At 53.2% G+C, this 25,458-nt stretch overlaps 3 protein-coding genes across 7 annotated transcripts; 2 read left to right on the top strand and 1 right to left on the bottom strand.

Moving 5' to 3' along the window:
• The first annotated feature begins 1,817 nt into the window (after positions 1–1,817).
• KLHDC9 (kelch domain containing 9) lies at positions 1,818–8,971 on the top strand. Of its 4 annotated transcripts, none has more exons than XM_089664492.1 (5): positions 1,818–1,968; positions 3,617–4,134; positions 5,396–5,555; positions 6,024–6,222; positions 8,561–8,971. In XM_089664492.1, the coding sequence occupies exons 2-5, from the start codon at positions 3,629–3,631 to the stop codon at positions 8,725–8,727; spliced, it is 1,032 nt and encodes a 343-aa protein (XP_089520618.1). In that variant the 5' UTR covers positions 1,818–1,968; positions 3,617–3,628; the 3' UTR covers positions 8,728–8,971. The 4 variants fall into 4 exon arrangements, with proteins under 4 accessions (XP_089520618.1, XP_089520620.1, XP_089520621.1 ...); XM_089664494.1 differs by lacking the exon at positions 1,818–1,968 and adding an exon at positions 1,976–2,337; XM_089664495.1 differs by lacking the exon at positions 1,818–1,968 and adding an exon at positions 1,976–2,355.
• Positions 8,972–12,185: 3,214 nt separating this feature from the next.
• On the bottom strand, positions 12,186–16,314 carry PFDN2 (prefoldin subunit 2). Its single transcript, XM_089664491.1, has 4 exons — positions 16,221–16,314; positions 15,159–15,247; positions 14,633–14,756; positions 12,186–12,621 (listed from the first exon to the last, which is right to left on the bottom strand). The coding sequence occupies exons 1-4, from the start codon at positions 16,257–16,259 to the stop codon at positions 12,445–12,447; spliced, it is 429 nt and encodes a 142-aa protein (XP_089520617.1). The 5' UTR covers positions 16,260–16,314; the 3' UTR covers positions 12,186–12,444.
• Positions 16,315–16,324: 10 nt separating this feature from the next.
• Positions 16,325–24,412, top strand: NIT1 (nitrilase 1). Of its 2 annotated transcripts, XM_089664488.1 has the most exons (6): positions 16,325–16,396; positions 16,765–17,013; positions 19,691–19,794; positions 20,078–20,211; positions 22,235–22,360; positions 23,415–24,412. In XM_089664488.1, the coding sequence occupies exons 1-6, from the start codon at positions 16,359–16,361 to the stop codon at positions 23,682–23,684; spliced, it is 921 nt and encodes a 306-aa protein (XP_089520614.1). In that variant the 5' UTR covers positions 16,325–16,358; the 3' UTR covers positions 23,685–24,412. The 2 variants fall into 2 exon arrangements, with proteins under 2 accessions (XP_089520614.1, XP_089520615.1); XM_089664489.1 differs by lacking the exon at positions 22,235–22,360.
• The last annotated feature ends 1,046 nt before the right edge of the window (positions 24,413–25,458 follow it).

Raw genomic sequence — 25,458 nt, 5'->3', positions numbered from 1 at the left:
ATTTCCTCAGTCTCCTCCCCCAGTGATCAGACTGTACATTGTAACTTTGTAGAAGGAGGAGGAGCATTTCCTCAGTCTCCTCCCCCAGTGATCAGACTGTACATTGTAACTTTGTAGGAGGAGGAGGAGCATTTCCTCAGTCTCCTCCCCCAGTGATCAGACTGTACATTGTAACTTTGTAGGAAGTCACAAGGTGAGGTGGCAGCAGGGGCTGATCTGTGTCAGACATTTGTGAAGCACAGGCACCAGGATATACCTGCAATGGCAACATATAAGGATATACATTGTATCTTTGTTGTCACGTATCTGGGACCTGTCAGCGGTTGCCGCGGGTTACGGCAGTTCATCCATCACTGTTGCTTTAAGAATGCGAGGGAAGTAATCCTGAAGGGACGTCACATGACTCATCGCTGCACCGCCTGACAACCGCACCGCAGACGGCGGGATGAATGACTGTATGATCAAGGCCAGCAGACACCGCGAGAAAGGAGCGCTGTTACCATAGCAACCCGGCGACTAAACATTGTATAGAGGAGCGTTCTCCTCCATGTATGGACTCTGCTCAGTCCCACTTCTCCTGTCCCGGATGCCGGGTGTCATTCTCGGTATCTGTTGTGGGTGGAATCCTTGGTGTCGGTTGCGGGTGGAATCCTCGGTGTCGGTTGCGGGTGGAATCCTCGGTGTCGGTTGCGGGTGGAATCCTCGGTGTCGGTTGCGGGTGGAGTCCTCGAAGTCGGTTGTGGGTGGAATCCTCGTCGGTTGTGGGTGGAATCCTCGTCATTGGTTGTGGGTGGAATCCCCAGTGTCGGTTGTGGGTGGAATCCTCGGTGTGTATCGGTTGCGGGTGGAATCCTCGATGTCGGTTGTGGGTGGAATCCTCGATGTCGGTTGTGGGTGGAATCCTCGTCGTCGGTTGCGGGTGGAATCCTCGGTGTCGGTTGCGGGTGGAATCCTCGGTGTCGGTTGCGGGTGGAATCCTCGGTATCGGTTGCGGGTGGAATCCTCGGTGTCGGTTGTGGGTGGAATCCTCGGTGTCGGTTGTGGGTGGAATCCTCGGTGTCGGTTGTGGGTGGAATCTTCGGTGTCGGTTGCGGGTGGAATCCTCGGTATCAGTTGTGGGTGGAATCCTCGGTATCAGTTGTGGGTGGAATCCTCGGTATCAGTTGTGGGTGGAATCCTCGGTGTCGGTTGTGGGTGGAATCCTCGGTGTCGGTTGTGGGTGGAATCCTCGGTGTCAGTTGTGGGTGGAATCCTCGGTGTCAGTTGTGGGTGGAATCCTCGGTATCAGTTGTGGGTGGAATCCTCGGTATCAGTTGTGGGTGGAATCCTCGGTATCAGTTGTGGGTGGAATCCTCGGTATCGGTTGTGGGTGGAATCCTCGGTATCGGTTGTGGGTGGAATCCTCGGTATCGGTTGTGGGTGGAATCCTCGGTGTCGGTTGCGGGTGGAATCCTCTGTATCGGTTGTGGGTGGAATCCTCGGTGTCGGTTGCGGGTGGAATCCTCGGTGTCAGTTGCGGGTGGAATCCTCGGTATCAGTTGTGGGTGGAATCCTCGGTATCAGTTGTGGGTGGAATCCTCGGTATCGGTTGTGGGTGGAATCCTCGGTATCGGTTGTGGGTGGAATCCTCGGTGTCGGTTGTGGGTGGAATCCTCGGTGTCGGTTGTGGGTGGAATCCTCGGTATCAGTTGTGGGTGGAATCCTCGGTGTCAGTTGTGGGTGGAATCCTCGGTATCAGTTGTGGGTGGAATCCTCGGTGACGTAGGGAGCGGCACACATCGGAGCGCCTGGCCTGACGTTGCAGGTTCTCTGGCTAGACGAGGCGGATGGTTGGGGTAGGAGGAGCGCGGAGCAGACTAAGCACATTTGCAGCGAGGCTCCTCCTTCTGGCTGCTGTTGCTAGGGAGACGTGTCAGTTGCCGGGGCTGTTGCCGTGGCAGCAAGATCACAACGGCATTCCTGAATGTGGTGAGTGCAGACATTTCATACAGCAGCGAATGACATCATCTCCTCTATATACATCGATCGGCGATCACATTCCATCCAATGACAGACGAGGGACATCGATTGTTCAGTTACAATGTAACAGAAAACGATTGTCTCACGACGATGAGATCTGAAGGTGGGCGGGGCATATCAGGCAGCCGGTGAACATGTTGTCCCCGAAGTTGATGTGTTGAAAGCAGAAAAAATGGATCTGAGGACCAAATTGTAATGTCCGGACGGCGGGGTCAGAGCAAATCCAACGCTGCGCCTCTTGTGGGACGTTCCCGATCTACGGGGGGCGGGACCAACCAAATGTGACCCAAGGAAGGAGGATAACGAGGCCATGCTAATGTACACCAATCAGCAACAGTAGGAAAGAGGGAGGGTGAATGGAAGGGGGGATGGTAATTGGATGGGGGGGATGGTGAATGAAGGGATCGATGGTGACTGGATGGGAGAAAGTGTATGGACAGGGATATGGTGAATGGATGGGGGGATGGTGAATGGATAATGGAAAAGTGACTGGATGGATGGGGGGATTTGTGAATGATGAGATGGTGAATGGGTGGGGGATGATGAATAGATGGGGGGGTTGGTAATTGGATGGGGGGGATGGTGAATGAACGGATCAATGGTGACTGGATTGGAGAAAGTTAATGGACAGGGATATGGTGAAGGGAAATGGTGAATGGATGGGGGGCTGATGAATGGATAGTGGAAAGGTGACTGGCTGGATTTGTGAATGATGAGATGGTGAATGGGTGGGGTTTGATGAATAGATGGGGGGTTGGTAAATGGATGATGGAATGGTGAATGGATGGAGGAGGGTGAATGGAGCAGGTATGAATGGATGGGGGATGGTGAATGAATGGATAGATGGTGACTGGATGGGTGAAAGCGAGTGGACAGGCAGATGGTGAAGGGAAGGGGTATGGTGAATGGATAAGGGGCTGATGAACGGATGATGGGATGGCGAATGGATAGTGGGAAGGTGACTGGGTGGGGGAGAGGGTGAATAGATGATGAGATGGTAAATGGCTGGAGGGTTAGTAAATGGATGATGGAATGGTGAATGGATGGGGGAGGGGGAATGGAGCAGGTATGGTGAATGGAGGGGGAGGGTGAATGGAGTCGGTATGGTGAATGGATGGGGGAGGGGGAATGCGGTGGTATAGCTAATAATGAAGGTGTATCCCTAGAAGTTAATTGGGGGCGTGCCTTAGAAGAAGAGGCGGCATCTTCAGGAACTGGGAGTGTGCCTTAGAAGAAAAGATGGTGTTTTCAGGAATTGGGGGTGTGCCTTAGAAGAAAAGATGGTGTTTTCAGGAATTGGGGGTGTGTCTTAGAAGAAGAGGCGGTGTCTTCAGGAACTGGGGGTGTGTCTTAGAAGAAAAGGCGGTGTTTTCAGGAACTGGGGGTGTGTCTTAGAAGAAAAGGCGGTGTTTTCAGGAACTGGGGGTGTGCCTTAGAAGAAAAGGCGGCGTCTTCAGGAACTGGGGGTGTGCCTTAGAAGAAAAGGCGGTGCTTTCAGGAACTGGGGGTGTGTCTTAGTAGAGGTTGTCATGAATACACATGGTGGTGGCCTGTAGGGACGGCCTACAAGGTTTACGACTCTTCTCTCTCCTTCCAGGAAGGACGCCCCATGACCGCCTCCCATTGGACCTGGACTCCGGTGGCCCAGGATGCCCAGTTTGCCCGCGCATTTCACACCTGCACCCCCGTTCGGGGTAAACTCTACCTATACGGCGGAGTCAGATCAGGGGACCCCAGAGAACGTCCACTTGGTGATGTGGTGACTTTTGACCCTGACCAGAAATTGATAGTCACCACCAGCGCCCCACAGGTTGTGTCCCGGAGGAGCCACCATGACACCGTCCCATTGGGGGAGAGGTGGCTGTGCGTGGTGGGGGGCTGGGATGGCTCACGCCGCCTGTCCTCCATCCTTGGCTATGACACCGAGACCACAGAATGGGCGACGTGGACCGGTGAAGCCTCCAGCGACCCTCCAGTGGGGCTGAGTAGCCACACGTGTACCAAGATTTCCGACAATGAGCTCTGTGTAGTCGGAAGGGAGGGAGGACTGCGGACGCAGAGGCGGTACGCTAGCGTGTACACTCTACGGGTGAACGCCAGCTCCAAGACCTACAGGTAAGTCCTTCAAAACCTCCGTGCGCTTCCGTTTTTGGAATCCAGGCTTGAAAATATGAATATTATCGTACACTCAATGGAAGCAACCATTTTGGAATCCAATTTAAGATTTGACCTGTATCCTCAGGGGCGGGGTCTGCTTTTCAATTGGCAGTGCCATGTTCAGCGGGGGTTTGGCTTCTTCCAGAGCTCTAAGCAGACAAAATCCACTCTCCCGAATTAATATACATATATTCCCCTTAGCTACCAAAGACCATTTCACTAGAAGTGACAAATCTGGTACGTGGATCCTTAGAGGCGGGGTTTATTTTTGCAGGTGGATCATGTTCCTCAGAGGCGTGGCTTCATCAAGGACTATGCCACAGCCAAAATCCGCTATCTAGAAGAATGATAATACTACGTGAAGTATACACGTTCCCCTTAGCTACACAAGACAGCTTTGCTAAAGGTGGAAAATCTGGTGAATGGACCCTGGGCATTGGGCTTTACTTTTAGAGGTAGTCGCATGTTCCTCGGGGGTGTGGCTTTTTCCAGGGCCTTAAGGCAGCCAAAATCCACTATATAAAATACATACTGTACATTCCCCTTAGCTACATGTGACAGCTTACCTTTGGGTGGTGTATATGGTAACTGTATCCTTGAAGGTGAAATTTTATTTGGATGGTTCCATGTTCCTCAGGGGTGTGGCTTCTTCAAGAACTATACAACAGCCAAAATCCACAATGCGAGAAGTATTATAATACTACGTGAAGTACATACATTCCCCTTAGCTACATAAGACAACTTTACTAAAAGTGGTAAATCTGGTAACTGAACCCTTGGAGGTGGGCTTTATTTTAAGAGGAATTTCCATGTTCCTCAGGGGTGTGGCTTTTTCCAGCCAAATCCACTATCCAGATCCAGTACATGAAATACATACTGCACATTCCCCTTAGCTACATATGACAGCTTCACTTGAGTTATATCTGATAACCGTATCTTTGGAGGTGGGATTTATTTTTGAAATGTTTCCATGTTCCTCAGGGGCGTGGCTTATTCAAGAACTATATGACAGTCACAAACCACTATCCAGAAGTAACATAATACTACTTAAAGTACATAATTCCCCTTAGCTACATAGGATAGCTTCACTAAGGGTAGTAGGTGGTGAGCTCTACTTTTTGCAGGAGCTTCCATGTTCCTCAGGGGCGTGGCTTCTTCCACTACACACATTCCCCTTGGCTACATAAAAGCAAAAAAAAAAGGTTTCCTGTTCTTTCAGGTACAAGGAGGAGGAGTGGCACACCGCGTCCCGGTCTGGGCATTCCGCCGTTCTCTTGAGAAGCAATACCAAGAAAGTTGGGTATTCCCTCTACGTGTTCGGTGGACGGGAGTCTTCCACGGTTGATGTGATTGGACGCTGGGGCAGAGACAAAGTTCTGGTGAGTGTCAGAGTACGGCTGCTTTTTTGGAACACGGAGCCCTGGCTCATCAAGCCCTGGGGCCCTCCGTACCTGAGGCTTCGGTGAACCCTAAACATGGCCCACTGAACTTCAATTGCCGCCCCGCCTACATTCAAATTCTCCTTGGAGTTCAAAAGTTCAGAGTTAGCAGCGTGGTGACAACAGCAGCTCGGCTCCAAAGCCAAATTCCCAGTCTGCCAAGGCCATGCCAGTGATGAGGGGTTAGCTCCGCCTGTTAGGAACCAGACCAACCAAGAAGACCACAGTCACCGTTTCTCAAGACGAGGGGAACTTGATACAAATTTAAAACAATTACAAAAATTGTCAATAAAATTTTGGTAAATTTCACGGTCGGCAAACAGGCGATGAAGACTCTTTAAGTTCTACGGCCAAATTTATGGATAGAGGCTTTAAAATGGTGTCCTTCGTATTTTTTGTGTCCCTTAGGAGAACACAGAGCCCAGTTCCCGACTTACGGAGCAGCTAGCGCAACTTCTGTCCTCCAAGGGGGCAAAACGCACCGAGCCCAAGAGCCTGAGGCACCATTCGTGTTCCGTGGTTGGCCCGTTTGTGGTTGTATTTGGTGGAGAGACTCTTTCCAGGGGCCGAGATGCCGTTTGCGACGACCTTTATGTGGGCGACACACGTAAGTTGGCTCTTGAAGTACCCACTGCTCTTTACTGACCTAGAATTGTGTCAAGCCCCGCCCCCTTGTGATGTCACATATACCTCTTCTCAGGGGCGGACTGACAATTCATGGGGCCCCTGGGCAATAGGGGATCATGGGGCCCCTGTGTCCTTGCCCAAACTCAAAAAAGCCTATGAAAAAGGTACCGGGGCATCTCATGGGGCCCCCTACTGACCCCGGGCCCTGCCCGAGTTTCCAAATGGTCAGTCCGCCCCTGCCTCTTCTGGTACAGCTCCCAAAGAAAAGCATGATATATACTGCTGCTAACACAGCTAAAGGCGGTAAATCTGGTAAATGTACCTTCAGGGGTGGACTTTGCTTTTTTGGAGACATTTTCACGTTCCTTAGGGGTGGGGCTTCTTTCAGAACCAGAAGTATTGTAATACTATGTGAAGTACATACATTCCCCTTAGCTACATATGACAACATATGACAACTTTAGTAAAAGTGGTAAATCTGGTAACTGAACCCTTGGAGGTGGGATTTATCTTTGAAAGAAGTTCCATGTTCCTCAGGGGTGTGGCTTTTTTTCCAGAGCTATAAGGCAGCCAAAATCCACTATCCAGAAGGAATACACTACATGAACTACGTACTGCACATTTCCCTTAGCTATATACGAAAGCTGTACTTAGGGTGGTATATCTGGTAACTGTATCCTTGGAGGCGGGGTTTATTTTTTGAGCCGCTTTCTTGTTCCTCAGGGGTGGGGCTTCTCTAAGAACTATAAGACAAATTCACTTTCCAGGAACAACGATACTAAAAGTATTTTATTCTCCTTGGCTACATAAGATAGCTTCACTGAGCGTAGTATCTGGTGAGCTCTACTTTTTGCAGGTGGTTCAATGTTCCTCAGGGGTGTGGCTTCTTCAAGAATGATAGGAAAGCCAAAATCCACTACATAAAATACATACTGTACATTCCACTTATACCACCCAAAGTTAAGCTGTCATACGTGGCTACAGTATGTATTTTATGTAGTGGATTTTGGCTTTCGTATAATTCTTGAAACCACACCCCTGAGGAACATTGAAACACCTGCAAAAAGTAGAGCTCACCAGATACTACCCTCAGTGAAACTATCTTATGTAGCCAAGGGGAATAAAATACTTTTAGTATTCTTATTTATGGAAAGTGAATTTGTCATAGTTCTTAGAGAAGCCACACCCGAGGAACATGGAACCACAAAAAAAAATTCTCACCTTCAAGGATACAGTTACCAGATATAACACCCAAAGTTAAGCTGTGTCATATATGTGACAGCTTCACTTGGGGTATATCTGATAACTGTATCTTTGGAGGTGGAATTTATATTTTGAGGTGGTTCAATATTCCTCAGGGGCGTGGCTTATTCAAGAACTATATGACAGTCACGATCCACTCTCCAGAAGTAACATAATACTACTTAAAGTAGATAATTCCCCTTAGCTACATAGGATAGCTTCACTAAGGGTAGTAGGTGGTGAGCTCTACTTTTTGCAGGAGCTTCCATGTTCCTCAGGGGCGTGGCTTCTTCAAGAATGATACAAAAGACAAAATCCACTACATAAAATACATACCGTACATTCCACTTAGCCACGTATGACAGCTTAACTTTGTGTGATATAAATGGAATGTACAGTATGTATTTTATGTAGTGGATTTTGGCTTTCGTATCATTCTTGAAGAAGCCACACCCCTGAGGAACATTGAACCACCTGCAAAAAGTAGAGCTCACCAGATACTACGCTCAGTGAAGCTATCTTATGTAGCCAAGGGGAATAAAATACTTTTAGTATCGTTGTTCCTGGAAAGTGAATTTGTCTTATAGTTCTTAGAGAAGCCCCACCCCTGAGGAACAAGAAAGCGGCTCAAAAAATAAACCCCGCCTCCAAGAATACAGTTACCAGATATACCACTCTAAGTACAGCTTTCGTATAAAAACTAAGGGAAATGTGCAGTACGTAGTTCATGTAGTGTATTCCTTCTGGATAGTGGATTTTGGCTGCCTTTTAGCTCTGGAAAAAAAGCCACACCCCTGAGGAACATGGCACTACTTTCAAAGATAAATCCCACCTCCAAGGGTTCAGTTACCAGATTTGCCACTTTTAGTAAAGTTGTCATATGTTGTCATATGTAGCTAAGGGGAATTATGTGGTGTGGTTATAGGGAAGGCTCCCAGGGGGCGTGTCCTTGATAGCTTTGTCAATGTCCAATCACCTGAAGGTACAAGCCCATAGTCCAGGGTCTATGATTTTTTTTGTGTCCTGTAATATAGGATTGAGATATATAAATATATATATTTTTGGTCTTTTCCTAGATTCCTCCCCCACGTCCTGGTTCCAGTTCCCGGGCTTCGGCCCTCAACACAAGAGAGTCGGCCATCGGACCTGCCTACTCAATGACCGCCTCTATTTGGTGGGCGGGTTCGGCGCGGACGGCAAGACGCCGTGTCCTGAGATTTGCGTGCTGGAGACTAGTTCATGACCGAGGCTTGGCCGAGGTGCAGGCAGAAGAGGCGGCCATCTTGGGTGATTCTGCATTCGGGGGGCCAAAGACAAGACCTGCAACCAATCCTCAGGCCTTTTCACCTCCAGGACCCCCCCCCCCCGTTTATGACCTTGGGACTTTCTGTGCCTTGACAATGAACTTGTTCTACTGACTGAAAGAGTTGGAATTTCATCAAATAACGATCGCCCAAAACACAAATAAAAATAATTTCATGTGAAAAGGACATTCTCAGTCTCCCCTCCCCCAGTGATCAGACTGTACATTGTAACTTTGTAGAAGGAGGAGGCGTTTCTTCAGTCTCCCCTCCCCCAGCGATCAGACTGTACATTGTAACTTTGTAGATCGAAGAGGAGACATTTCCTCAGTCTCCTCCCCCAGTGATCAGACTGTACATTGTAACTTTGTAGAAGGAGAAGGAGTCATTTCCTCAGTCTCCTCCCCCAGTGATCAGACTGTACATTGTAACTTTGTAGGAGGAGGAGTCATTTCCTCAGTCTCCTCCCCCAGCGATCAGACTGTACTTTGTAGGAGGAGGAGTCATTTCCTCAGTCTCCTCCCCCAGTGATCAGACTGTACATTGTAACTTTGTAGAAGGAGGAGGAGTCATTTCCTCAGTCTCCTCCCTCAGTGATCAGACTGTACATTGTAACTTTGTAGGAGGAGGAGGCGTTTCCTCAGTCTCCCCTCCCCCAGTGATCAGACTGTACATTGTAACTTTGTAGGAGGAGGAGGCGTTTCCTCAGTCTCCCCTCCCCCAGTGATCAGACTGTACATTGTAACTTTGTAGGAGGAGGAGTCATTTCCTCAGTCTCCTCCCCCAGTGATCAGACTGTACATTGTAACTTTGTAGGAGGAGGAGGCGTTTCCTCAGTCTCCCCTCCCCCAGTGATCAGACTGTACATTGTAACTTTGTAGAAGGAGGCGTTTCCTCAGTCTCCCCTCCCCCCAGTGATCAGACTGTACATTGTAACTTTGCAGCATGTCCTAAGGTGAGGGGGGACTGATCTGTGTCAGACATTTGTGAACACAGCCAAGAACTGCACAGGCACCAGGATTGGAGAGGATCCTGTCATCTCTGAGCTGCCATGTCAGTCCAGGCCAGGGGCAGACTGACAACTCATGGGGCCCCCAGGCAATAGGGGATCATGGGGCCCCTGTGTCCTTGCCCAAACTCAAAAAAGCCTATGAAAAAGGTACCGGGCATCTCACTTCCAGAAAGTCAAGCAGATGACGGCGTTGTTGTGGGAGTCCCGCTGTCTCTGGGAGGGTTACATTGACATTACTTAACATGGAAACATATCTAATGATGGGGGGGGGGGGGGGGGGTTCTGAGCACCCCACCACCAAGAAGCACCCCTTGAGCGCACTTGTAGTTTTGGTCGCACCTACTGTCCTGCTCCTGCAGGTGGCGACATCACACTGTCCGTCATGCAGGTCTGCACAGAAGGGAGGGCGCAATACACAACGCTGTCCAGCAGACGGCGACAATCAGACATCTGCGCTGCAATTCCCTCGCATTCTTCCCATTGTTCCTTCCAGCCGCGTCTTATTTCTGTATTGCAGCTAAAATCGGCACAAAGCTGCAGAAAGGGGCGGGATCAATAAAATGAAATAAATGCAACGAGCGTGGAAACGTGCGTCTGATGACCGGTCCGCTTCAAAGTACCAACAGAGCCTCTGACCCGCATGGAACCCTGAAATCCGGGTTTCTCTGCCTTTTTGGAGGAAGATTCAGATCTACAGCTCCCGGAACGCCGGCGTGATCAGCGGCCTGTTGGTAGAACAATTCTTTTCAGAGACGGCTGTAAATAGAATAGAATAGGTATGAAAACTCATCCAGTCGCCCTGAAACTTGTGCGGGCGGTTTTCTGCATGGATGCTGAGTTCTGGGTCCAACCTGAGATAGGCAGTGTGGAGGGGGGGACACTACATGGGGGGGGGGCAACAGGGCACTTTACATGAGATCAGGGTACACAGCAGGGCACCATACATGGGCTTACACCAGAGTACCTTACATGGGATCAAGAAACACGGCATGGAATGTTACATGGAAGCAGGACATCTTACATGGCATCAGGGCACATGGCAGGGAACCTTACATGGAATCAAGGAACATACATGGAATCAGGGCACACAGCAAGGCACCTTACATGGGATCAGAGAACACGGCAGGGCACCTTACATGGGATCAGGGCACACGACAGGGCACCGTACATGGGATCAGGGCACACGACAAGGCACCTTACATGGGATCAGGGCACACGACAAGGCACCTTACATGGGATCAGGGTACACGACAAGGCACCTTACATGGGATCAGGGCACACGACAAGGCACCTTACATGGGATCAGGGCACACAACAAGGCACCTTACATGGGATCAAGGCACACGACAAGGCACCTTACATGGGATCAGGGCACACGACAAGGCACCTTACATGGGATCAGGGCACACGACAGGACACCTTACATGGGATCAGGGCACACGACAGGACACCTTACATGGGATCAGGGCACACGACAGGGCACCTTACATGGGATCAGGGCACACGACAGGGCACCTTACATGGGATCAAGGCACACGACAAGGCACCTTACATGGGATCAGGGAACACGACAGGGCACCTTACATGGAATCAGGGCACACGACAAGGCAACTTACATGGGATGAGGGCACACGACAGGGCACCTTACATGGGATCAAGGCACACGACAGGGCACCTTACATGGGATCAGGGCACACGACAGGGCACCTTACATGGGATCAGGGCACACGACAGGGCACCTTACATGGGATCAGGGCACACGGCAGGGCACCTTACATGGGATCAGGGCACACGACAGGGCACCTTACATGGGATCAGGGCACACGACAGGGCACCGTACATGGGATCAGTGCAAAAGGCAAAGCAGCCATCCCCATATGCGGAGTGAAGCAGGGAAGCGGCTATGAGTCCTCTTCTGGTGGGTTGTCCCTCACCGGCCTCTCCTGACCATCCCAGGTGATGTCACATATAAACGCCCGGGATGGTCAGTTGGGGAGGAGGGGCCTGCAGGGAGCAGCGCTGCACAACTAGCATGATCACAGCCGCTTCCCTGCGTAGCTCTGCATGTGTCAGCAGAGGGGATGCGATCGACCTGTCATGGCGGGTAGATTATGGCGGAACCCCTGGGGACGTCTCATGGAACCTCGGCTGAGAAACCCATCCCTAAATGCAGATATTTGCCGTATTGGGTGCTGAGAGTACTGACCCCCCTCCCCCGAGCAGACCGCAGCGAAGTCGAACATTTAAAATAGCCGTCCCCGTGTCACCTCAGCCGTCCGGCGTGACAACTGGCAGATGGGCAGCCGCTGAATAGACACTTTGAACACGACAAACTAATAAAGTTTATTAAAAATAAAAAACATTTAAAAAAAAAACAAGACAAACAAAGCCATTCAACAAACTTTATTTAACAAAACCAAAAAAAGTAAACTTTAATAAAATAAGACCAAAAAAAAAAGCAAACAGCCCAAATTCCACCGCGAACCCCCCAAATTCAGAGCATGACGCGGAATCTGTCGTCCTCCATTTTTGGCAACGCCCCCGAGATTCCCCCCCACCCCCAATCCCGCCCTCCGCGAGCTTCAACCCAACCGAAGTGCCCAGTGAAATGAGAGTCCTTCCATGGAGGAGGTGCGGCGGAGGGAGATCAGGAGACCAGGACGCCGGCCGAGCTGCTCTTGGCGCCGGAGCCGTCTCCGTCTTTGGGCGGCTGCTTCTGGTCGTCCTCCCCCATCAGGCGGATGTTGTGCTTCTCCCGGTACTCGTTCAGCTCCCGCCCCTTCGTCTGCAGCTGCGTGGTCAGCGTCTCGATGATTTTGTTGATCTGCGGGGGGGGGGGGTGGAGAGGAGGCGGAGTTAGGTGGCGGGATGAGACTTGTGTGGGAAGCCTCAGATGGAAGCTCAGGGAACCGACTTGGTGGAGTCATCATCCCTGGATGACAGCTTCCGTCCGAGCTTCGCACACAGGCGTTACGTTTCACGATGAGCTCCCCTTAGGAATCAGTTAGGGGCCTTCAGATGTAAAGAATTCGGTTTTCAATGTGCACAACCCCTGCTTTAGAGCAGGGCATGCTGGGAGTTGTAGTGCCCCTCAGTATAGAGGATCAGGGCATGCTGGGAGTTGTAGTGCCCCTCAGTATAGAGGAGCAGGGCATGCTGGGAGTTGTAGTGCCCCTCAGTATAGAGGATCAGGGCATGCTGGGAGTTGTAGTGCCCCTCAGTATAGAGGAGCAGGGCATGCTGGGAGTTGTAGTGCCCCTCAGTATAGAGGATCAGGGCATGCTGGGAGTTGTAGTGTCCCTCAGTATAGAGGAGCAGGGCATGCTGGGAGTTGTAGTGTCCCTCAGTATAGAGGAGCAGGGCATGCTGGGAGTTGCAGTTCCTCAAGTATAGAGCAGGGAATGCTGGGAGTTGTAGTTCCTCCAGTATAGAGGCGCAGGGCATGCTGGGAGTTTCATTTCCTCCAGTGTAGAGGAGCAGGGCATGCTGGGAGTTGCAGTTCCTCCAGTATAGAGGAGCAGGGCATGCTGGGAGTTGCAGTTCCTCCAGTATAGAGGAGCATGGCATGCTGGGAGTTGCAGTTCCTCCAGTATAGAGGAGCAGGGCATGCTGGGAGTTGCAGGTTCCTCCAGCATAGAGGTGCAGGGCATGCTGGGAGTTGTAGTGCCCCTCAGTATAGAGGAGCAGGGCATGCTGGGAGTTGTAGTGCCCCTCAGTATAGAGGAGCAGGGCATGCTGGGAGTTGTAGTGCCCCTCAGTATAGAGGAGCAGGGCATGCTGGGAGTTGTAGTTCTTCCAGTATAGAGGAGCAGGGCATGCTGGGAGTTGTAGTTCCTCCAGTATAGAGGAGCAGGGCATGCTGGGAGTTGTAGTGTCCCTCAGTATAGAGCAGGGCATGCTGGGAGTTGTAGTTCCTCCAGTATAGAGGAGCAGGGCATGCTGGGAGTTGTAGTGCCCCTCAGTATAGAGGAGGAGGGCATGCTGGGAGTTGTAGTTCCTCCAGTATAGAGGATCAGGGCATGCTGGGAGTTGTAGTTCCTCCAGTATAGAGGAGCAGGGCATGCTGGGAGTTGTAGTGTCCCTCAGTATAGAGCAGGGCATGCTGGGAGTTGTAGTTCCTCCAGTATAGAGGAGCAGGGCATGCTGGGAGTTTCAGTTACTCCAGTATAGAGGAGCAGGGCATGCTGGGAGTTGTAGTGCCCCACAGTATAGAGGAGGAATTGTAGTTCCCCTAGTATAGAGGCGCAGGGCATGCTGGGAATTGTAGTTCCCCTAGTATAGAGGCGCAGGGCATGCTGGGAATTGTAGTTCCCCTAGTATAGAGGCGCAGGGCATGCTGCAAGCACTAGTCCCCCAATATAGAGACGCACACATGAAAGAAGTTGTACCTCAGTATAAAGTCACAGGGCAGGCTGGGAGTTGTAGTCCCTCCTCAGTATACAGAAGCAGGTCATGCTGGGAGTTGTAGTTTCTCTCCATATACAAAGCATGGTTTAGATTTGCCAGAAGAAATCAGGCTTGCAGTGGGCGGGGCTGTTCCAATGAGTGGGAGGAGGAAGGACTCTTACAGGATAGGAGCTCAGGGTGGGTGTCATCTGTGATGTCACTAGCAGCCCAATGAGCATTCTAAAGGTGGGGCATAGGGGGGTGGAGCCTAGTATTTGTTACCTGTACAGGCTCCTGAAGTCTCCATCACTCTTCTATGTCATTTATCTGCTAAACTGACCATTTTCAGTTCCATACAAACATGGTGACAACCCAGACTGGCTGACCCGGAGGGTCCCCCCCCTCCATATAAACTGCCTCACTGGAGGCGCCGGGGTCCCGGGGCTCACCTGATCCTTGTTGTTCTCCAATGCCGGCAGCACCTCCTTCACCGTTCGCTCCACCAGGACGCCCCCGACCATGCGGTAACACTTCCTGCCCTGCTCCACCTCCCGCAGGGTGTCAATGACCAAACTGGGAGAGACAGAAAAAGATGGCGGATGAATGAGGCCCTGCCCCTTTTCAGACTGACATCACTGGCTGCTGTGAGGTCACAGGAAGCCGGGTGCGTGTGTGGAAATATCTTCCCCCAAGAACTGAGATGAAAAGTTCTGACAATTTCCGAGGTGGCCAGAAAAATGGAAACCCCACGTGGGGGCCCCATTCACAGCACTGAGCAGGGGAGGGGGCGGGTCCATTACTGTCATTCTCCTGTGGGGCCCTAGTGTGGGTGGTGCACACTCCGGGGATCGGTGCTCCTATCAGGAGGTCAGACACTGACTGGGCGGCACCGAGAGCTACATAAAGGGGGGATGGAAGGTAACCAGGCACTGATTTAGGGCGGAGTTTTCGGTGTGTGCGGGGGATGGTACTCACGTGTGCTCGCTCAGCTCCATCTCCAGCTCGGCCGCCTTGGAGGCCAGACCCCTCTGCTCCTGCCGCAGGCGATTGAACCCCGCCACCACCTATGGAGCAGCAAAAAAGGTTACCGGTTTAAAGGAGAACTCCAGCTCCTAATACTGGAGAATCAAGGCATGTCTGCGCTCCTTCCAGCCCGGGGTCAGAGTGATTATTGGGGGAGGGGATCCTCTGGCAGCTAGGTGTGGCCCTCTATGTGACCTGGGAAGAGGACCTGTCAGGTGTCACCACCTCCGGGAAAGACACAATGGTTGCCCTAGTATGGGTGGAGCCTCTGCTGGGACCGGAGACTCTCTGATAGGCTCCCCTTGAATAAAAAAATATATTCAGAGAATAAATGAGGCGGAAAGAAAGGAGCAAAACGCTACCGTGATGGCCTAGGCTGGGAGTTGTAGTCCCCTCGGTATAGAGGAGTGTATGCTGGGAGTTGTAGCCCCCTCGGTATAGAGGAGGGTATGCTGGGAGTTGTAGTCCCCTCGGTATAGAGGAGGGTATACTGGGAGTAGTAGTCCCCTCGGTATAGAGGAGGGTATGCTGGGAGTTGTAGTTCCCTCGGTATAGAGGAGGGTATGCTGGGAGTTGTAGTCCCCTCGGTATAGAGGAGGGTATACTGGGAGTAGTAGTCCCCTCGGTATAGAGGAGGGTATGCTGGGAGTTGTAGTTCCCTCGGTATAGAGGAGGGTATGCTGGGAGTAGTAGTCCCCTCGGTATAGAGGAGGGTATGCTGGGAGTTGTAGTCCCCTCGGTATAGAGGAGGGAATTCTGGGAGTTGTAGTCCCTCAGTACAGAGGGGAGAATGATGGGAGTTGTAGTCCTCTCAGCACAGGGGAGGGAATGCTGGGAGTTGTAGTCCTCTCAGTATAGAGGAGGGAATGCTGGGAGTTGTAGTCCTCTCAGTACAGAGGAGGGAATGCTGGGAGTTGTAGTCCTCTCAGCACAGGGGAGGGAATGCTGGGAGTTGTAGTCCTCAGTATAAGAGGACTGTATGCTGGGAGTTGTAGTCCCCCCGGGTCTCCTCACCTGTTCCGCAGCGATCTGTTTAGCCGCCGCACTCGCCATGTTTCCTCCACTGTGTGAGCTCGCCGCAGGAAGTCGTTGAAAGCGTCACTTCCGGTCGCCCCGCCTTCCGCCGCCATCTTGACTGAGGGCAGAGCGCGGATGAGGGTCGGCGTGCGGCTGTGGGGGGCGCTGAGGAGGTGAGTGACTCCACCCAGAACTGTAGAGTGGGGGTTGGGTGGGTGTATCTGTCTGTGTCCCCAAAGGGGAGATTTCCCTGGACTTCCTGTAACACGAGGACCGGAAATTAGAATGGGGGTCACAGGAAGTCCAGACCTGACAGAGGATCCTTCATCTATATGGGGATATGACAGGTCCTCTTCATAGTGACTCCCCCCAGTCACCTCACTCCCCGCCCACAGTCACACTTCTGTTACAGTAACCCTCCATAGATCTCCTTGTGGGCGGAGTTTATAAAATGTGTGCTCCGCCCACATCGGTCTTCTCCCCTCAGCTCCGCCCCCTCCAGTCCTCCCAAAAGAAAACATTTCTGATGTTCTTTGTGAAGTTTCAGGACAATGTCGGGGAGCTCTGCCCACAATCCGCTGATCGCCGTCTGTCAGGTGACCTCCACCGCCAACAAGGAGGAGAACCTGTCCACCTGCTCCGCCCTCATCCGGGAGGCCTCCGCCCGCAACGCCGCCATGGTCTTCCTCCCCGAGGCCTTCGACTACATCGGGGGGAGCACCGAGGAGACGCTGAGCCTGGCCGAGAGCCTGGAGGGGGCGCTGATCCAACAATACGCCGCGCTGGCCAGGTGAGACGCTGCTCCTCCCCCAACACAGCTCCTCCCCAACACAGCTCCTCCCCCAACACAGCCCCTCCCCCAACACAGCTCCTCCCCCAACACAGCTCCTCCCCTAATACAGCTCCTCCCCCAACACAACCCCCCCAATACAGCTCCTCCCCCAACACAACCCCTCCAACACAGCTCCTCCCCTAACACAGCTCCTCCCCCAACACAACCCCTCCCCTAATACAGCTCCTCCCCAACACAACCCCTCCCCTAATACAGCTCCTCCCCCAACACAACCCCTCCCCTAATACAGCTCCTCCTCCAACACAGCTCCTCCCCAACACAGCCCTACCCTAATATAGCCCCTCCCCTAATACAGCTCCTCCCCCAACACAGCCCCTCCCATAATACAGCCCCTCCCCCAACACAGCCCCTTCCCTATTACAGGTCCTCCCCAACACAACCCCTCCCCTAATACAACTCCTCCCCCAACACAACCCCTCCCATAATACAGCTCCACCCTCAACACAGCCCCTCCTCTAATACAGCTCCTCCTCCAACACAACCCCTCCCCTAATACAGCTCCCCCCCAACACTGCCCCTCCCCTAATACAGCCCCTCCCCCAAAACAGCCCCTCCTCTAATACAGCTCCTCCTCCAACACAACCTGTCCCCTAATACAACTCCTCCCCCAACACAGCCCTTCCTCTGATACAGCCCCTCCCCTAATACAGCTCCTCCCTCCCCAACACAACCCCTCCCCTAATACAGCTCCTCCCCAACACAGACCCTCCTCTAATACAGCTCCACCCCTAACACAGCCCCTCCCCTAATACAGCTCCTCCCCCAACAAATCCCTCCCCTATTACAGCTCCTCCTCCAACACAGACCCTCCTCTAATACTGCTCCACCCCTAATACAGCCCCTCCCCTAATACAGCTCCTCCCCCAACACAATCCCTCCCCTATTACAGCTCCTCCTCCAACACAGACCCTCCTCTAATACTGCTCCACCCCTAATACAGCCCCTCCCCTAATACAGCTCCTCCTCCAACACTGCCCCTCCTATAATACAGCCCCTTCCACATAACAGCTCCTCCCCTAATACAGCTCCTCCCCAACACTACCCCTCCCCTAATACAGCTCCTCCCCCAACACAAACCCTCATCAAACACTGCCCCTCCCCTAATACAGCTCCTCCCCCAACACAGATTCTCACCTAATACAGCTCCTCCCCCAACACTGCCCCTCCCCTAATACAGCCCCTTCCACAACACTGCTCCTCCCCCAGCATTGACCCTCCCCTAATAAAGCTCCTGTCCAACACTGCTCCTCCCCTAACACAGCCCTTCCATAATACAACACTTTCCCCTACACAGACCCTCCTCAAACACTGCCCCTCCCCTAATACAGCCCCTCCCCCAACACTGCCCCTGCCCTAGCACAGCCCCTCCTCCAACACAACCCCTCCTCTAATACAGCCCTCCGCTCTTCCCCCACCACAGCCCCTCCCCCAACACAACTCCTCTTCTAATACAGCCCTTCCCCTAACACAGGCCCTCCCCCAACACAACTCCTCTTCAAATACAGCCCCTCCCCTAACACAGGCCCTCCCCCAAAACTTCCACTGCCATCCGCAGCATAGCCTTGCCACTCTCCAGTACTGTCCCAGCCCCTCCCCCAGAAATTCCTTAGCACAGCCTCAGCCCTTGACTCCTCCCTAGTGCTGTCCTATCACCTCCCTAGCACAGCCCTCTCAGACCCTGGCCACTCTAAAATGCTGTCCTAGCTCCTCCCCAGCACTACCCCTGCCAATCCTTAGCACTGCCCCAGCCCTGCCCACAACCCAGCAGAGTCCCAGCCCCTCTCTAGTGTTCGCCTATCCCCTGCCCAGCACTGCCACAGCCCCTCCCACTACCCAACAGAGCTCCTCCCCAGCTACTCCCTAATGCGGTCTTATCCCCTTCCCAGGATCCCGAACACTCCCACACACAGCCCTTCCCCTGCAGAGCCCTGGCCCTTCCCCTGAACTGCCCCATCCCCCCTCCAGCTCTGTGCTGGTCACTCCACAACACGGTCCCAACCACCCGCCGGCACAGACCCTCCCCAAGCTCCTCCCTAGTGCCGTCCAACCCCCTCCCCAGCTCCTCCCTAACGCCGTCTCATCCCCTCCCCAAGCTCCTCCCTAGTATTCTCCTCCCACTACCCAGCAGAGCTCCTCCCCAGCTACTCCCTAATGCTGTCCTATCCCCGTCCCAGGATCCCGGACACTCCCACACACAGTCCTTCCCCTGCAGAGCCCTGGCCCTTCCCCTGAACTGCCCCAACCACTCGCCGGCACAGACCCTCCCCAAGCTCCTCCCTAGTGCCGTCCCACCCCCTCCCCAGCTCCTCCCCAATACCATCCCACCTCCTCCCTAGTGCCGTCCCATCCCCTCCCCTCCCCAGCTCCTCCCTAACACCGTCCCATCCCCTCCCCTCCTCAGCATTAAAGCACAGCTCTTTCTCTGCTCCACCTCCTTCCCTCCTGGCCCTGCCCCCGCCCTTTCCCAGGACTCCCCCAGACCCTCTTTAGTGCTGACCCGTCCCCTCCGCAGCAGTACCAGCCACCCCATAGCACAGCAGTTCCTCTGCACTGCCCTGGACTTTTGCCATTGGCCGGATTTATGTCCTGACTGTTGCTTCTCTCTCGGGTTCAGGGAGTGCCGCCTGTGGCTGTCTCTGGGTGGATTCCACGAGAAGGGCCCCAACTGGGAGAAAGACCGCAGGATCTCCAACTCCCACCTCCTCCTGGATGACACAGGTACCTGAAACTAACGGAAAACATTTTGGCGGGGATGCTTTAAATACCATTGTAATTTCCTTTTTAAATAAAAGGCCCCTCCCCAGCATTGCCCAGCCTATTCCTGGGCACGCCCCAGCAGAGCGTTGGGGAGGGCTTCCTTTCACTTCAAGGTGGAGAGTCACTTTTTTCACCGCAGAGAATTAAAAACGGATATCTCAGCACCCTGAACATCGACGTTTTGTAGGTCTGTCATCTTCTGGTGACTCCCCAATAACCCCCCCCCCCGTGTGTCTTTCCGCAGGATGCATCCGGTCCATCTACCGCAAGGCTCACCTATTTGATGTGGAGCTACAGAGTGGGGTGTCCCTGAAGGAGAGCAGTTTCACGATCCCGGGGGTGGAGCTGGTACCCCCCGTCTGCACACCGGTGGGAAAGGTGCGGTTGCTTTTCTAGAGCGATGTACAACGATTTATAGAATTAGTCACACCCCAAAAAATTCCAGGCACAGTCCCGGACGATGCCCCAATGCTTCCCCTGGACCTAGTACAGTCCTGACCACTTACCCAATCCCTTCCCAGGACAGTACCAGCACAGCTCCGACCACACCCCGGAACAATCCTGACTCCTCTTCCAAGCAGGACCCCAGTCTTTCTCCAGCACTGCCCCAGTCCAGCCCCAGGACATCCCTGACCACTTCCCAGTACAGTCCTGATTCTTCCCCAGCACAGACCTGATCACTTCCCAGCATAGTCCTGGATCCTCCCCTACACAACTTTGATCACTCCCCAGCACAGCCCAGATCACTCCCCTGCACAGTCCTGGCTCCTCCCCAGCACCGCCATGATCACTCCCCTGCACAGTCCTGGCACCTTCCCAGCACAGCCATGATCACTCCCCTGCACAGTCCTGGCTCCTCCCCAGCACCACCATGATCACTCCCCTGCACAGTCCTGGCTCCTCCCCAGCACCGCCATGATCACTCCCCTGCACAGTCCTGGCTCCTCCCCAGCACCGCCATGATCACTCCCCTGCACAGTCCTGGCTACTCCCCAGCACCGCCATGATCACTCCCCTGCACAGTCCTGGCTACTCCCCAGCACCGCCATGATCACTCCCCTGCACAGTCCTGGCTCCTCCCCAGCACCGCCATGATCACTCCTCTGCAGAGTCCTGGCTCCTCCCCAGCACTGCCATGATCACTCCCCTGCACAGTTCTGGCTCCTCCCCAGCACAGCCATGATCACTCCCCTGCACAGTCCTGGCACCTTCCCAGCACAGCCATGATCACTCCCCTGCACAGTCCTGGCACCTTCCCAGCACAGCCATGATCACTCCCCTGCACAGTCCTGGCTCCTCCCCAGCACCGCCATGATCACTCCCCTGCACAGTCCTGGCTCCTCCCCAGCACCGCCATGATCACTCCCCTGCACAGTCCTGGCTCCTCCCCAGCACCGCCATGATCACTCCCCTGCACAGTCCTGGCTCCTCCCCAGCACCGCCATGATCACTCCCCTGCACAGTCCTGGCTCCTCCCCAGCACTGCCATGATCACTCCCCTGCAGAGTCCTGGCTCCTCCCCAGCACTGCCATGATCACTCCCCTGCACAGTTCTGGCTCCTCCCCAGCACAGCCATGATCACTCCCCTGCACAGTCCTGGCACCTTCCCAGCACAGCCATGATCACTCCCCTGCACAGTCCTGGCACCTTCCCAGCACAGCCATGATCACTCCCCTGCACAGTCCTGGCTCTTCCCCAGCACAGCCATAATCACTCCCTAGCACAGTCCTGGCTCCTCTGAAGCCCAGTCCTGATCACTTCCTAGCACCTCCCCAACACAGCGTTGATCACTCCCCAGCACAGTCTAGATTACTCCCCAACACAGCCATAATCACTCCCTAGCACAGTCCTGGCGCCTTCCCAGCACAGCCATGATCACTCCCCTGCACAGTGGCTCCTCCCCAACACAGCCATAATCACTCCCTAGCATAGCCCTGGCCCCTCCCCAGCACAGCCATAATCATTCCCCTGCACAGTGGCTCCTTCCCAGCACAGCCTTGATCACTCCCTAGCATAGTCCTGGCCCCAGCATACCCTGGACCACTCCCCAGCACAATACTGACTCCTCCCCAGCACAGCCCTACCCACTCCCCAGCAGTACCCTTTACCAGTCCTTTAGCTAGTTAAGGGGGGGTCCTCTTCAGTTCTTGTCTTGGAGACAAAACAGGAAGTGAGAGTTTTTGTTCAAACTGAGAGGAAGTCTCCTCTTCGTTGTCACCAGAACAGGTGTCCTGATTGGAAAGTTCTCTCTATTTTCTGTATTTGGTGACAACATGTTGATTTCCCATCACTTCCTGTTGCGGTGACAACTGTCACCTGAATAAATAGGATCACCCCGCTCCATCCAAAACAGAACCAAAGTGGCTTTAGCTGTGGAATTTGTGTTTTCCTCTGCGGCAGGTCGGTCTCGCCATTTGCTACGATCTTCGCTTTCCCGAGATGTCGCTGGCGCTGTCCCGGGAAGGAGCGGAAATTCTCACCTACCCCTCCGCCTTCATCGTCACCACAGGCCTGGCGCACTGGGAGGTAGGTTTGTATGAGAGGGGGGGGGGGGGAATGGGACAGCAACCAATACAGAGGCAGGAGGGGCCGGCCCAGACGTCTTCCTCTTGGCAGCAGGATTGGCCATTTATGGCGGAGGCTCATGTGCTGTGGGGGTGCAGGTGAGATCTACAAGATGAGGGGTCAATCAGAATGTTGCAGGGGGGGGGGAGGAGACACGTGGGGTGGCAGGTGGTCGGGATGCTGAAGGGCCCAATAAAAAGAATTAGAATCGAATCTGGCTAACGGGGGAGGGGTAACCCCTGATCACTTCCTAGCATAGTCCTAGCTCCTCCCCAGCACAGACTAGATCACTCCCTAGCACAGTCCTGGCACCTCCCCAGCACAGCCTAGATCACTCCCTAGCACAGTCCTGGCACCTCCCCAGCACAGCCTAGATCACTCCCTAGCACAGTCCTGGCACCGCCCCAGCACAGCCTAGATCACTCCCTAGCACAGTCCTGGCACCTCCCCAGCACAGCCTAGATCACTCCCCTGCACAGTCCTGGCACCTCCCCAGCACAGCCTAGATCACTCCCCTGCACAGTCCTGGCACCGCCCCAGCACAGCCTAGATCACTCCCTAGCACAGTCCTGGCACCTCCCCAGCACAGCCTAGATCACTCCCCTGCACAGTCCTGGCACCTCCCCAGCACAGCCTAGATCACTCCCCTGCACAGTCCTGAGCGTTTTGGAGCGCAACAGTAGAGTTGCCAATGGTGGCTTCTTAAAGGCGCTCAACTCAAGTCTGTCATCCTGATCCCTTCTCCGCTGCCCAGGGAACCTCTGACCTGGAACAAGCCAGGTGTTAGGGCTTCCCCTTGATGAAGGGGAGGAGTTCCTGGACATGCCTTCTGCAGCCTCTCATCACATGACATATGAGATCTATAGGGGGTGGTGCAAGAACCAGTCAGGGGATTAGGATATTGGGTGAGCTAGGTGGGTGGTCAATTTGAAAGGTCGGCGTGACCAAATCTGGGCGGAGTCCTGATTGTAACACCTCTGATTGCAAACCTGACCCCTCTCCCATTATCCCACAGGTGCTGCTGAGGGCCCGAGCCATAGAGAACCAGTGTTACGTGGTGGCGGCGGCACAGACCGGCAGCCACAACCAGCGCAGGACTTCATACGGCCACGCCATGGTGGTGGACCCTTGGGGCGCTGTCGTAGCGCAGTGCCGAGAGGGACCCGGGCTGTGCTACGCGGAGATCGACCTGCCTTGCCTCCACCGCGTGCGGAGAGAGATGCCGGTGCAGAATCACCGCAGGGCCGACCTGTACGGCACCGTCGGCAAGAAGAGTCAGGGCTGACGGACATGGCAGGATCGGCTGATCGTGCCTTGAACATGGACACTAAGTAATCAATACTCAGGCTGCTGAGCAGGACAACTAATCAATCACTGGGATGTTTAAAGAGCACCTGTAATAATAAACACAACACCAGAGGAGGAGGGTGGAAAAAGTAGGATTGTTTCGGGCGGTGAAGGTCTGGGATGATGACCTCGTCTCTTTGGGTGGGCCCCAACGTCACCGGCTAATCACTATTAGGGTTCTCCAACGATGGTGAGGGTATCTCCTTATACTTTCCTTTTTTGGACCTGCCGTCCAATCTAAATGCCTGATCACATTTGTAACCCTCCTGGGTTTTTACCACCTTCTTTTTGGGAAGGAAAATCTGCCCAATGGGGACACCAACCTCTGTCCTGCTTTTTGTTTGCATTTTGTACCCCATATCACAGCATCGCCTAGGTGGTTAGGATATCAAAGTTCCTGCAACCTAGCCAAAGAATGGCGACGAGACAAAGTTCCATGATCCTGCTCTACACGGTGGGTGGGGGGGTGGGCAGTAAAGGGCCGGCTTAAATAATATGGGAGATGGGGTTCAAGGTTTCCCTTCCTAAACACTTCCTTGACCTAATCTCCTAAGTGGGATTGTATACACTAAGGGCGGGGCTTGATATCTCCCGCCAAAGAGATTCCAAATCCTTCCTGTGATGCCGTATTCTGTGCAATCTAAATAAATAATCGATCGTAATCCATCCACCTCGAGCCAAAGTCATTTCAGGATCGTCCTGCCTCTGCAGTGTGGCAGGAAGGGGGGATGTAAATCATAATGACAGCTGAGCTGAACTGGGGGGGGATGTAAAACAGCATCTGTGAATTCGATTTAAAGAGGACCTGTACTGTGGAAGCTTCAAAAGAAATTTCACAGCTCTTATTTCTTGTTTGAGACCTTTGGGTGGAGTCTCTCCTGTTCATTCCTGTGACTCCACGGGTACCAAATATCAGTCTCGAAGCTTCAGAAACCACCATTTGAACCCATTCTTCTCTCCGCCCTCACCCACAGGTGGTAATTCTTATAGACATCACATCTGCGAGGTGAGTGACTGAAGGACTTCTCTAGCAAGGAACCCTTTCTGGTTTTACATAGGCAAAAAGTCCTGATCTTCAACACCATGTTGTCCCTACCGTAGTTTCTGCCTTTCACCTCATTCTAGACATCATACTTCCCGTCCCTCTCTCCTGCTCTAATTCACCAAAAAAAGGAGGTTTCTCTCCAAGGTCAGGATATGGTTCTGGCTTTGAGCGTCTGCCTCTTGGAGACATCTTCTTGCAGGAAGACCAATTCCCTTTTTGTCATCATTCAAGGTAATGGTGTCAAGGATCGGGACAAACCCATTCATTTCAAGGCACACTCGACTAAAAAGCTTTCTCAAACCTCAAGTCCAGACCTTGTTCTTCTTGACTCCAGAGGAACACTTGAAATCATTTTCATGTCTTGGTGAACCCCAGGTATGATTAGTCCGTTGAAAGTCTCTAGGAAAAAGCCCCATACATGGGAGGTCAGTGGGAAGAATGCCCCCCGCTCCTTCCTTACATTTGTGGTTAGAAGACAGCTTTAAAGATCATTGGTGTCATGCTACTGGATCTATGCAGGCACCATCAATGGGAGGTCAATCATCTACAGCTCAAGGAACCCCCAACAACCACTAGAGGAACCCTAGTTGAGAATGGCTGGTATTGAGCAAGCCTGGACCCATGAAGATACCATCAATGGGAGGTCAATCATCTACAGCTCAAGTTA

This window comes from Staurois parvus, unplaced genomic scaffold, assembly GCF_062004578.1.
Source record: "Staurois parvus isolate SC_StPar_1 unplaced genomic scaffold, SC_StPar_1.0 ptg001923l, whole genome shotgun sequence".
Taxonomy (NCBI): domain Eukaryota; kingdom Metazoa; phylum Chordata; class Amphibia; order Anura; family Ranidae; genus Staurois; species Staurois parvus.
This window is presented reverse-complemented; position numbering and strand designations above follow the sequence as displayed.